Genomic DNA, 13,181 nt, shown 5'->3' on the forward strand with positions numbered 1-13,181 from the left:
TTATGTGTATGAGTTTTCTATTGCAACTTACAACAAATCACTGCACTCTTAGGCTACAATTCTGGAAGTCAGAGGTCCAAAATCTGCCTCCCTAACTGGGCTAATGTCAAGGTGCTGGCAGGAGCGGGACTGAGGTTCCTGTTCCCAGCCCCTAGAGGTCACCACATTCCTTGGCCTCCTACTCCAAGGCCAGCAAGGCCAGATACCAGAAGAAGCCTGAGGAGGGACCTCAGGCTCTAATGTCTTCAGCTTCTTCTGGTATTGCTGTGGCTCAGCCAGGAAAAGCTCTTAAACTTCAAGGACCCATGTGATTACCCTAGGCCAGCCCAGATAATCCTGGATAATCTCCCATGTGAAGTCACATACCCATAGCTTCCAGGGTCGTGACATAGGCACTTGGGGACCATTATCTTATTTACCTCACCATGTTTACAGAGTCTTTGACAGTCTCAATAATAAAAAGTTTAAAAGTGATAGTTACAAAAATATAAAAACTCAAAGGATGCCCCCTTCCCCAGCTGCATCACCTGTCAGCCCACAACCAGTGCCATTCCACTCACACCTGTCTGCTTTCTGGGTATTGTTTAGCAAATCACATTGCATAGACTTTTTCAGTACATTTCTATGGAAGGGTCCTTATAAAAACAAACAAAACAAACCATAATGCCATTATCTTACCTAAAAATTTAATGGGAATTTTTTTTAACATCAAATATGGAATCAGTTCAGATTTCCCTGATTGTCACAGAAATCTTTAATTCAGAGTCCCCTCCATCCCCCACAGTGACTTGTCATTTCGCAAATGCTTTTTACACCCTAGGTGCTGTGGATTCCAGCATCTCCCATGATGGCCAGGCATGACTTGCCATAAAGTATGATGGATGCAAGCAAATGTGGCCTCATTTGTCCCCCTGGCCTTGTCCTTACCACACTCCAACTATACTGTCTATGACCAGGGAGCTCTTCACAGAGCTCTGGTGATGACTTAAGACCCTCCCACCTGTGACTACCAGCCCCCCTTTCCAGCAGGACAGAGGGTTTTGAATACATCATGTTATTCCTTGCTTCAGACCTGGAAGCAGTCACTTCCCCATGAAGGCTGAGTCCTCTTAGTGCTCACTGCTCCTGGGCTGGTTATAATGGTCATTTTGTCTAATCTTGATTCTATCATCCTATGCACTGGCTATACCTGTGGAATGGTATTTCCTCATTCCAGACTTGGATGGATCTGCCTTGCAGGTCTAACAGTCCCACAGTAACAAAGAGAGGGACCAGTAGCAACCCCTGCAGCCCTCCTTCCACTTGGTATAATCCTTCGCCTGATAAAACACAACCAGACCTACATGTCTCATGGATACAAGCCTTTTTTTAGATGGTGCTTGTTGTGAATACTATGAGAGGCTGTTCAGGTGTTGATCCAAGGTGAGAAAGCTGAGGGCAGATAGAGGGGACAGCTGGCCTTTGAGGTCCAGGAGGCAAAAACGTACTTCCTCAGCCCAGCACCATGAGACTGACTTACTAGCCCAGCACCATGAGACTAGTTAGGATAGGGGAACATGAAGCTACAGAATGACCCAGACATCAGGACAGGGCAGACATGTGAAGGCCAAGGGAAGATGCCAACCTTGTCATGCCTGTTGGTGGTGGTGTTCTGCAAAGGCGTATTACTGTCCAGGCCTTTGGTGTTCACCTCTGTACCTGGGGCCAGTGGCTGCTTTGCAACCTTGTAATATCCCTGGTTAAATGTTTCATGCGGCACTGTCTAGCCTGTGAAGTCCTTGGTGTTGATGTCCATTCACTCACATATGAGTCCTTTGATGTTCTGGATATCCCTTCAGATGGCAGCTCAGTGCAGAAAGGTCTCTCCTTGTTCGTTTCTCTTGTTCCCTTTATCTTTGTTTTTTGAGGCAGAGTTAGCTATTCCCGTCCAACACACTGTAGACTGGGAGGGGTGATTTGGTGTTTTGTCCTCTGGGCTGTTTTCAGACTCCTTGGCTGTCATCTGCATGAGAAGAGCCACCTGCTGGTGTTCAGAGATGAGGTAGCTGGCTTGGATCCCAGATAGCCCCATGCCAAATAGCAGGCTGGACTTCCGGATGACAGGTTCCTTCTTAATCCTCTTCTCAGAACCTGCTTCTCTTTCTTCTTGGCTATAGGAACCTCCACCTCATGCCATGGAGTGTATCAGCCTTGCAGTCCCATAACAGAGACTGGGCTGGAGGCATCTGTATCTGAGTCCTTCTACTCTCCATTGGCCCCCATGGTGAAGAGCAGCTTCTGCTTGGTGGCTTGCTCTCTCACTTCCTTCCCTCCAGCACTCTAGTCCAGCTTTGAGGTCTTGGTTAGAGAAACTTTATCTTATCATTTTTTTCCCTAGTTTGTTTATCTGCCATGTCATCACTGAGAGAAAATTCTTGTCATGTTTTAGAACATTTACCCTTGGGCATCATTCTGCTCCCCTCACTTGATATTCATTTGCAATGTCATTCCTTTGTCATCACCTGTCTGCAATTCCACAGCTGAAAGTGTTAGTGAGGAATTAAATCCAGTGGAGGTGTGTCCCAGAGTAGGGCCGTATATCTTTGATTCCATAGCTGAAAATTAGTATTGATGAAAGCTGACTATTAAATCTAATGGTGGTATGTCTGAGAGCAGGACTGTGTACATTTAGGCTCCAAGGGCTGAGTGACTCCATGGTGGCTCAGCAGCAGAACATGGGCACTGTCGATGTAGCTTGTGGCTGTTTACTCGGCTGTGTGGCCTGAGAGAAAGGGCAGCAGTGGCAGTGCAGGCTCCAAGCACCAGCCAAGATGGGAGGGCTGGGTGGGAGCATGGGTGTGCCCAGTGCTCAGACAGGTACTGTGGCACCCAATGCAGGCACTACTGAGAGGGCGTCAGGCTGCAGGCTTGGCAGTGGCACTTCCCCAGCTGAACTCTTAGTCCATCACTAGTTTTGTCTTGAAATCTCTTTCATACCACGTAAATATAGCTACTTCTGCTCTTTTTTGGTTTTCATTTGCATGGAATATCTTTTTCTACTTCTTTATTTTTAGCCTATGGGTATACATAGGCGAAGTGTGTTCCTTGTAGGCAACAGACCATTTGGTCTTTTTTTTTTTTTTTTTTAATCCATTCAGCCATTCTGTGTCTTTTGATTGAAGACTTTAGTTTATTTCCATCCAATGTTATTATTGACAAGTAAAGATGTACTCTTGCGATTTTATTATGTGCTTTCTGGTTGTTTTGCAGTCTTCTCTTTCTTCCTTCTTTTCTTCCCATCTTCCTTTCTGTGAAGGTAATTTTTTTTCTAATGGTATGTTTTAATTTCTTGCTTTTAATTTTTTGCATATGTGCTGTAGGTTTTTTGATTTGAGGTTACCATGAGGCTTGCAAACAACATCTTATAACCCATTATTTTAAGCTGATGACAGCACTGATTTCAAAAACGAACAAAAACAACAAGCAGAAAAATAAGCAAAGAGGAAAACTAATACAAATTTGACATTTTAACTCAATTCATCCCACTTTTAAACTTTTAGTCATTTCTATTTATTCCTTATTATACTATGTCTTGAAAAGACGTTGCAATTCTTATTTTTGATAGGTTTTTCTTTTAGTCTTTCTACTCAAGATATGAGTACTTTGTATACCACAATTACAATGTTATAATATTCTGAGTTTGTCTGTGTACTTGCTGTTTTCAGTGGATTTTGTACCTTCAGATGATTTTTCTTGCTTAACATCCTTTTCTTTCAGGCTGAAGAACTGCATTTCTCATAGGACAGGTCTGGTATTGATGAAATCCCTCAGCTTTTCTGTGTATGGGAAAATATTTTCTCTTTCATGTTTGAAAGATATTTTTGCTGGGTACACTATTTTAAAACGAAAGTTTTTTTTTCTTTTTTCTTTTCTTTTAGCCCTTTAAATATGTCATGCCACCCTCTCCTGGCCTGAGAGGTTTCCACTGAGATGTCTGCTGCCAGATATACTGGAACGTGTTTGTATGTTATTTACTTCTTTTCTCTTGCTTCTTTTAATATCCTTTCTTTATTCCTGAACTTTGAGAGTTTGATTGGTAAATGCTTTGAGGTAGTCTTCTTTTGGTTAAATCTGTTTGGTGTTCTATAACTTTCCTGTACTTGAATATTTGATATCTTTCTCTAGGTTTGAGATTTTCTCGTTATTATCCCTTTGAATACCCTTTCTACTCTATCTCTTTCTCTGCCTCCACTTTAAGGCCAATAACTCTTACATTTGCCCTTTTGAGGCTATTTTCCAGATCCTGTCGGTGTGGTTCATTGTTTTTTATTCTTTTTTCTTTTGTCTCCTCTGACTGTGTTTTCAAATAGCCTGTTTCCAAGCTCACTAATGATTTCTTCTGCTTCATTAGTTCAGCTGTTGGAAGACCAATACATTCTTCAGTATGTCAGTTAAATTTTTCAACTCCAGAATTTCTACTTAATTTTAAAAAATTATTTCAATCTCTTTGTTAAATTTAGCTGGTAGGATTTTTAATTCCTTCTCTGTGTTGTCTTGAATTCCATTGAGCTTCCTTAAAATAGTTATGTTGAATTTTCTGTCTGAAAGGTCACATGTGTCTGTCATCCTGGGATTGGACACTTATGCCTTATTTAGTTCATTTTGTGAGGTCATGTTTTCCTGGATGATCTTGATGCTTGTGGATATTCAGCAATGTCTGGGCATTGAAGAGTTAGCTATTTATCATAGTCTTTGCAGTCTGGGGTAGTTTGTATCTGTCCTTGGGAAGGCTTTCCAGGTATTCAAGAGGTATAAAGTGTTGTGATCTCAATCTTTGGTCACTGCAGCTCTATCTGCATTATGGAGTACCTCAAGCCCAGTAACACTGTGGCTTTTGCAGACTTGTAGAGCTACTGCCTTGATTGTCTTGGTAAGATGCAGTAGAATTCCCTGGATGACCAGGCAGAGACTCTTCTTCTCTTCCTTTACTTTTCCCTGAACAAATGAAGTTTCTCTCTTTGTGCCAATTTGCCTGGAGCTGTTGGAGGGGTGACATAAGCACCTCTGTGGCCACCACCACTGGGACTGCACTGGGTTGGATCCAAAGTCGGCACAGCACTATTTCTTACCCAAGGTCCACAGTGACCACTGTCTGGCTACTGCTGATATTCATTCAAGGACAAAATCCCTTCAGGCAGCAGATAGTGAACCCGGCTAGGCCTGCATCTCTTTTCATGGCAGTGATCACCCCTCCAGCCCAGGGTGAGTCCAGAAATGCCTTTCAGGAACCAAGATCTGGAACTGGGGATCCCAGAAGCCTGCTTGGTGCCCTACTCTACTGTGGCCAAGTTGGTACCCAAGCTGCAAGACCAAGTGCCCTTTAGTCTTCCCTCTCCTTTCCTCAACAGAAGAAGTCTCTCTCTATGGCCCCCACAGCTGAGAATGTGCTGGGTCACACTAAAAGCCAGCATGGCCCTGGGTCTCACTTAAGCCCCGTGATAAGTACTGCCTGGCAATCACTGATGTTTATTCAAGGCCCAAGGACTCTTTAGTCAGCAGGTGATAAATCCTACCTGGACTAGGTTCTTCCCTTCAAGGCAGTGGGTTCCCTTCTGGCCCACAGGGTATCCAGAAATGTCATCCATAATCAAGAGCCTGGAATAGAGTCCTTAGGACTTTGCCTGGTGCCATATTCCACTGTGGTTGAGCTGGTATCCACGTTTCAAGACAAAGTTCCCTTTACTCTCCCCCGGCCTCTCCTCAAGCAGAGGAAAGGAGTCTCTCCTGGAGCTGGAAGCTGCACTGCCCTGGTTTGGGGGAGGGGTGATGCAAGTACTCCCTTAGTTGCCCCGGATGGTGTCTCACTGGGTTGTGTGCCCACCAAATGCACTGGTTATGAGCCCAGCACAGCATCAGGACTTGCCCAGGTCTTTGTGACCTAGACTGCCTTTCAAGTTTATTTAGGACCCTAGAGCACTTTTTCTCACAGTAATGAGGCTAGCTGGAACTCAGGCTCTGACCACTGAGGTAGACAATTCCTCTCTGGCTAGGGCTTGTTTAAATATTCCATCTGGTGGTTCCAGCTGAGTTCTGCCCCCATGTTTTCCAGTGTGACAGGGCAGCTGTGAATGTCAATGCAAAGTCCCACAATCGCTATACTCTCTTCCAGGTACACAGATTCTGTCTCTGTGCCATGCAGCTTCTACTGGGGGATGGCGGTGGCAATGTGGGCAATTCAAGACTGTTTTTCCTAGCCTTTTCAATGTGTCTTTCCTTGCTATGATGTTAAAACCTGGTACTGTGATTGCTCACCTGATTTTTGCTCCTTATGAAGGCATTTTCTTGTGTGGATAGTCTTTCAATTTGGTGTTCCTATGGCTTGACAGTGGTGGGGATCACTGGAGGGTTCTATTTGGTTGTCTTGCAACCTGCTTTTCAGTAGCTGGGGCAACCATGTATGGACTCCTCTGACTGGCAATGGTGTGGTGGTCACTTGTGACCTCCGTCATGTGTTATGTAAAACAACTGTTGTTCATGTAATCATGACACATTGACATCTGTTTCAGGAGGACAGCAGCTTAAGTTAAATAATGGACCTGTCCTTTAGCCTGCTGTTGACCTGGTTCATTAGACTCAACAATGGGCTTTTATTCAGAGCTTTGGGTTTCTAATCTTCACTCTGTCACCGAGCAATAGTAAACTGCAGACAAAATACCCGCTATTCCCCCAGTTTCACCATCTGTGAAAATATGAGTGTGGAGCTAATCTGTATCCTTTTAATCAATTCAGCATTCACTTCTTTATCCAACAAATATTTACTGAACTTGTAGTTAGGTGGCAGGCACCAAGTTGGGTTTTGGGAACATATTGATAAACATATCACACAATGCCTCTACTCTTATAGAACTTTGGTCTAGAGGAGTAGACAAGGAGGTCAGGCAAGTGTGGATGGGTGTCTTTAATATAAGATTGCTATGCACGTTCATAAATAATAAAATAAGTTTTGCATTGCATCACTTCTCTGGTCATCACAGCTGTCAGAAATGACCATCTCAGGGTTTAGTTGAAAGCACTTTTAAATTGGATTCAGAGTGCAATCCCAGCTCCATTATTTAGTAATTATATGACAGAAATACATTGTTAAATTCCCTGAGTTTCATTTTCCTCATCAAGAAAATTAGAGTAATAGCAGATGTTATAGGATTTCTATGTGACAGTTATTTGAAATAATATATATGGTATTCAGTAGGTACTCAGTAAATGTTAGTTTCCTCCATTTGGGGGAAATAGCAGATTTTTATTTTTTCAAAATTTGGCCATACTAATACATAAAGCCCTTCTGTTTGATTTTTTTCCAAAGAACCCGAAAGCTCTCTGAAGAAATGGCAAACACATTTTTACATGATCTTAATTCGTTCACTATTTGATAATTTACCTTTAATGCGCTGTACAAGTGAATAATCACAACTGACATTCAGTTTGATTCCTTCCATGCTACACATTTAAAACCAGCTTAATTGTTAAACATTCACTCTTTTGGGCATCACACGTACCCAACTGGTGTGAGGAAACCTGCTCATGACTCACGTGTTCCTCCTAGATCAGTAGAAATGACAGATTTATGTTGAAACCACCCTTTCCTTCATGGTGAATGTGGTTTAACTCTTGCTTCTTTTTTTTTTTTTTTTTTTTAAATTTATTTATTATTATTATACTTTAAGTTGTAGGGTACATGTGCATAACTTGCAGGTTTGTTACATATGTATACTTGTGCCATGTTGGTGTGCTGCACCCATCAACTCGTCATTTACATCAGGTATAACTCCCAGTGCAATCCCTCCCTCCTCCCCCCTCCCCATGATAGGCCCCGGTGTGTGATGTTCCCCTTCCTGAGTCCAAGTGATCTCATTGTTCAGTTCCCACCTATGAGTGAGAACATGCGGTGTTTGGTTTTCTGTTCTTGTGATAGTTTGCTAAGAATGATGGTTTCCAGCTGCATCCATGTCCCTACAAAGGACACAAACTCATCCTTTTTTATGGCTGCATAGTATTCCATGGTGTATATGTGCCACATTTTCTTAATCCAATCTGTCACTGATGGACATTTGGGTTGATTCCAAGTCTTTGCTATTGTGAATAGTGCTGCAATAAATATACGTGTGCATGTGTCTTTATAGCAGCATAATTTATAATCCTTTGGGTATATACCCAGTAATGGGATGGCTGGGTCATATGGTACATCTAGTTCTAGATCCTTGAGGAATCGCCATACTGTTTTCCATAATGGTTGAACTAGTTTACAATCCCACCAACAGTGTAAAAGTGTTCCTAATTCTCCACATCCTCTCCAGCACCTGTTGTTTCCTGACTTTTGAATGATCGCCATTCTAACTGGTGTGAGATGGTATCTCATTGTGGTTTTGATTTGCATTTCTCTGATGGCCAGTGATGATGAGCATTTTTTCATGTGTCTGTTGGCTGTATGAATGTCTTCTTTTGAGAAGTTTCTGTTCATATCCTTTGCCCACTTTTTGATGGGGTTGTTTGTTTTTTCCTTGTAAATTTGTTTGAGTTCTTTGTAGGTTCTGGATATTAGCCCTTTGTCAGATGAGTAGATTGCAAAAATTTTCTCCCATTCTGTAGGTTGCCTGTTCACTCTGATGGTAGTTTCTTTTGCTGTGCAGAAGCTCTTTAGTTTAATGAGATCCCATTTGTCAATTTTGGCTTTTGCTGCCGTTGCTTTTGGTGTTTTAGACATGAAGTCTTTGCCCATGCCTATGTCCTGAATGGTACTACCTAGGTTTTCCTCTAGGATTTTTATGGTATTAGGTCTAACATTTAAGTCTCTAATCCATCTTGAACTCTTGCTTCTATCTCAATTGATAATCAAGGGATTTAAACTATAAGAAGAGCTCTTTATGGAGAAGAATTAGAGATGACAACAATAGACATGAAGATGTGAGGTACTTCTCTAGACCTATGTACATAATGCATTTATATGCATTATGTCATTTAATTCTGACAGTAACTATTATGAGAACTCTATTTACCCAAAGAGAAAACTGATATTCAGAAAACTAATTTTCTCAGGTCACATAGCTGTTCATTGGTGAAGATAAAATTTCAATCCAAGCTTGTACAACTTCAAAACCAATGTTCCCTGAACCAGTACATTTTTGCTAGGCAAATTAAGTACCAAAACCCTTATCAAAGAAATAATGGTTGTTAAGTGATGATGGCAACATTCAGCTTATTTCTTCCATTAATTCTTCATGACACAAAATTTAGAGAGAGAGGGAAAATGAGGGATGATAGAAGACTGTGGCAGGCTGAGAAAAGGACAAGAGAATAAAATATAATGGTAAGAATATGGACAGATGGACCCAAACCTAGGCTTTGCTCCTTATTATCTGAGTGGTCTTGGACAATTTCTAATACTTTTTTACATTTGTCTTTTCTTCTGTAAAATTAGCATGATAATAACAGTATATACCTCATGCAGTTCTTGTGAAGATTGAGTTAACATATGTGGTATACTTTGTGATGTTACAATGCGATAATTTTATACCATATATGTGCATATGTAACAGTACCTACTATATGTAACATGAATATATATGAGTTAATACATATATATGTTAATACCTTAATATATATGATATATATATGTGAGTTAATGTGTGAAAAATGTCTGTAAGATGGGAAGCAGTAAGTATATGCTATTACCACTTAAGAATGAGTTACATATATATTAGATTTGAAAGACAAAATCGGTGTAAAGGTTCACACAGTTAAATGTATTTGGCAGACATTCATAGATGTGATCTTTAATTTTTTATGGAGAAAGGCATGAAGAAAAGAGTGAACCATGGGAAGAGCACTAGCTCTGCTATTAACTCATCTGTAACTGGGGTCCTTTTGCCTCCTGGTCTCCTATTCCTTATATGTAACATGTGGGATTGAAAAAGATGAGTCTAAGGTTCCTTTCACCTGAAAAGTTTTCTTATGTTCTACTTTGGAAAGTTGCAATCAAGATCTGTTCCTGCAACTTATTTGACTTATAATCTGTCTTTGGTTAAATGTAATTTCTATTTTACATTTTGTTTATTTCTTAAATGAATATTCAGTAATGCTCATGGCAAATCCAGTAAAGCTGAGGGCAGAAAGATTAAGCATCAAATGGGAAGGCAAAATGAAAGACCTCCATTGATCCTTGTTAATGATTTCTATAGGCTGCATTTCTATAGAGTTGGGCATCTTGGGCACAAACCTTATGGTGTTAGGATTCAACTACGTTTTTGTAACTTGTTTCTTCCTCACCCTATTCCATTTCCCCACGGAGCCCCATCTCTAAAACAATGGATAAACTACTACTGCATCCCAAAGGGGAGCTAATGATTAATTGTGGAAATTTTAAATGTTATAGCAAGTTGGTAAGGGAGGTATTTTGTGGCCAAGAAAATATGGTTCACTGGACCTATTCTATCCAACTGTGGTGGTTATTGGGTGAACTATAATTAAATTTGTCCACAGCCACTCTGAACTCATAATATGTGTAAAATTCTATTCCTGAAGGGAACCAGCATACTGAACTCAGTGTTCTCAGCCTGAAAGTGAGTCATTCAGCCCTTTCTTTTTGCCAATAGGACAAAACTTCCTTTGATTTATTCATGTCTTTTATTGCTTAGTGCAATTGTGGTAAGAAACTCTGGAGATAGAGATGACTGAATTTGAATTCCATTTCTGTTCTTTTGCTACCAGTATTACATTGGGCGCAAGCCAATTAACTTTTTTGTCTTAATACTCTTGTCTCTAAAATGAGACTGTTAATGCAACCTTTAAAATTTCTTGTGAAGATTAATTAAAATAATAGGCCTGACATTATTAGTAGCTATTTCTTTACACATAGCTGTTGATTTATATGTATACAAATGAATATGCTTTTTTGTATATCCTAATATACCTAACATGCCAATGTTTTAACTTTATATGCGCATATACTTTAAAAGAGAAAATTCTATAAACCATAGTGTGCAGTTGAATAAATTTTTACAAACCAAATACACATGTAAAACCAGCATCCAAGTCAAGAAACAGAATTGTAGCAGAATCACAGAACCCGTTTTTATTCACCTTCCATTCTCTACTTACTTTCCAGGGATAACCACTATTCTGATTTTTAAATATTATATATTCATTTCATAAGTTTTTAAATTTTGCAAAATTTGAATCAGTCAATATGTAGTTTTTCTATCTTATAATGTTATTTGTAATGTTATATTTGAAATATTATATTTGTAGTTTTATATTTTTAATATTCCTCAATGTCATTCTGTATGGCAATTACCAATTATTGTTATTACTGTATAATATTTCATCATGTAAATTCATAGGATGTAGAATATGTGTATTTTAAATTGTATTATTAGAAACTGCCAAAAAGTTCTCCTATGTGATTGTCAAATTTATATTATAACTTATTGAGCACAATAGTTAACAGTTATTCTAAATCTTTCAAAAAATTAGCATTGCCTAAATTTTCATTCTAGTTATTTTCGTGAGTGTGTGATGGTATCTTATTGAACATTTTCATTTCTTTGATTAATAATGATGTTTATTATCTCTTTAGATTTTTTTTTCATCTTTAATTCTTTTTCATTTAAGACTTTTGGCCATATTTCTACCTGATTCCTAGCATGCTAAATTAACAGCATTAGCCTGACTGAAGGGATTTGAGACATAATTCAGAGAAATCATTGAATATTAGCATTTGTCAGAGATATTCTCGGCCAGATGCCAACATTAAGAGTGGATATTTTTTGGGTTTCTTGGATAGTTTTTTTTTAAGGCTTCAGGTAAAAGTCCACTTAGAAGCAAATGGATCCAATAGTAAAAGCAGACTCTTACAATGCAAAAGACATTAAGCAGATAAAGGAAAATGTATTTTAAATTCTAAATCCTACTCTGACTCATTGAAGGGTTATACTTAAAGATATATTTTAAAAAATCAGTTAACAGGAATAATGATTCTCTTTGGATGGCTACAGGTCTAAGAAAAACCAGGTCAGGTCAAATTGCTTGGATTCTATGGTGAAAGACTCTTGAGAAATATTAAATTAGATACCCCCTTTAAAAAATCTGTGCTTTCAGAATTGCCTGGAAAATGTTTGATAGGATGACTCTGGTGCCAAGAAAGCCCTATAAATAACATAAATAACTTAGAATAGTTTAAGAGCTTGCATCTCCTACATTTTGTAGCATATAGATTCTTGAGTTATAAATTAGGGACTTAGAACCCAAAGGATTAGGAGAAATCACTTTAGATGAGTGACTAACAGAATTTGGGATCTTGAATTCTTCAATCCACACATGTACTCCTAAAAGACAACCCAGTTTACAACGAGGAAGCATGGATCAAGAAAGCAGATGAACTAGGTTTTACCTCTCACTTCTGTTCCTTCCTTGCTATATGACATGTGGTAAGCTAGTTAACCTCTGAATTTCATTGTCCTTATCTGTAAAAATGAAGGTTGTAATAGCTACCTCCAACAATTGTTTTGGTATGACGCAAGAAGACATGTTAAATGTCTGGAACATGGTAGGTACTAATAAATGTAAATTATTTCTCCCCAAAGAATAGATTTGGTTATTTTGTCCAACATCTGCTATCAAGACCCAGAAGAACTGCTTCTTTGCCCATAGGGAAAGCAGCCAATACAGATAGTTGTTTTCTTGGGAAAATAGACATCAGTCTGTTAAGAAGCATTCATTAAAAGTGGCTTCATGTTAGAAGGTGTCGGGTGCGTAGGCTCCATGAAAGAAATGATTTAGGCCAGAAAACTAGAGGTGGTCCATCACTCCTCCCTGTTCCTCACCCCTCATCCCAGCAGTCACCAAACTTTTGCTTATAATATATTCTTTTTTTTTTTTTTGACAGAATCTTGCTCTGTTGGCAAGGCTGGAGTGCAGTGGCACAATCTTGGCTTACTGCAACCTCCGTCTCCTGGGCTCAAGCAATTCTCCTGCCTCAGCCTCCTGAGTGGCTGGGATTACAGGCATGTGCAACCATGCTCAGCTGATTTTTGTATTTTCGGTAGAGACGGGGTTTCACCATGTTGGCCAAGCTGGTCTCAAACTCCTGACCTCAGGTAATCTGCCTGCCTCAGCCTCCCAAAGTGCTGGGATTATAGGTGTGAGCCACC

The 13,181-nt window shown here is 39.6% G+C and overlaps 1 protein-coding gene across 3 annotated transcripts in view; it reads right to left on the minus strand.

The window, feature by feature from the left end:
* The window catches only part of KCNMB2 (potassium calcium-activated channel subfamily M regulatory beta subunit 2), a 307,675-nt gene that overhangs the window by 50,193 nt on the left and 244,301 nt on the right, over positions 1–13,181 (minus strand). Inside the window, exon 2 of one of the 3 annotated variants that reach the window (XM_025375853.1) lies at positions 563–635. The exons of the other annotated variants lie outside the window; for them this stretch is intronic. Within the exon in view, the coding sequence (XP_025231638.1) occupies positions 563–603 (41 nt within the window). The 5' untranslated portion in view covers positions 604–635. The remainder of the gene's footprint in view (positions 1–562; positions 636–13,181) is intronic. 3 annotated transcript variants of the gene reach the window in all.

Source organism: Theropithecus gelada, chromosome 2 (assembly GCF_003255815.1).
Source record: "Theropithecus gelada isolate Dixy chromosome 2, Tgel_1.0, whole genome shotgun sequence".
Classification (NCBI taxonomy): domain Eukaryota; kingdom Metazoa; phylum Chordata; class Mammalia; order Primates; family Cercopithecidae; genus Theropithecus; species Theropithecus gelada.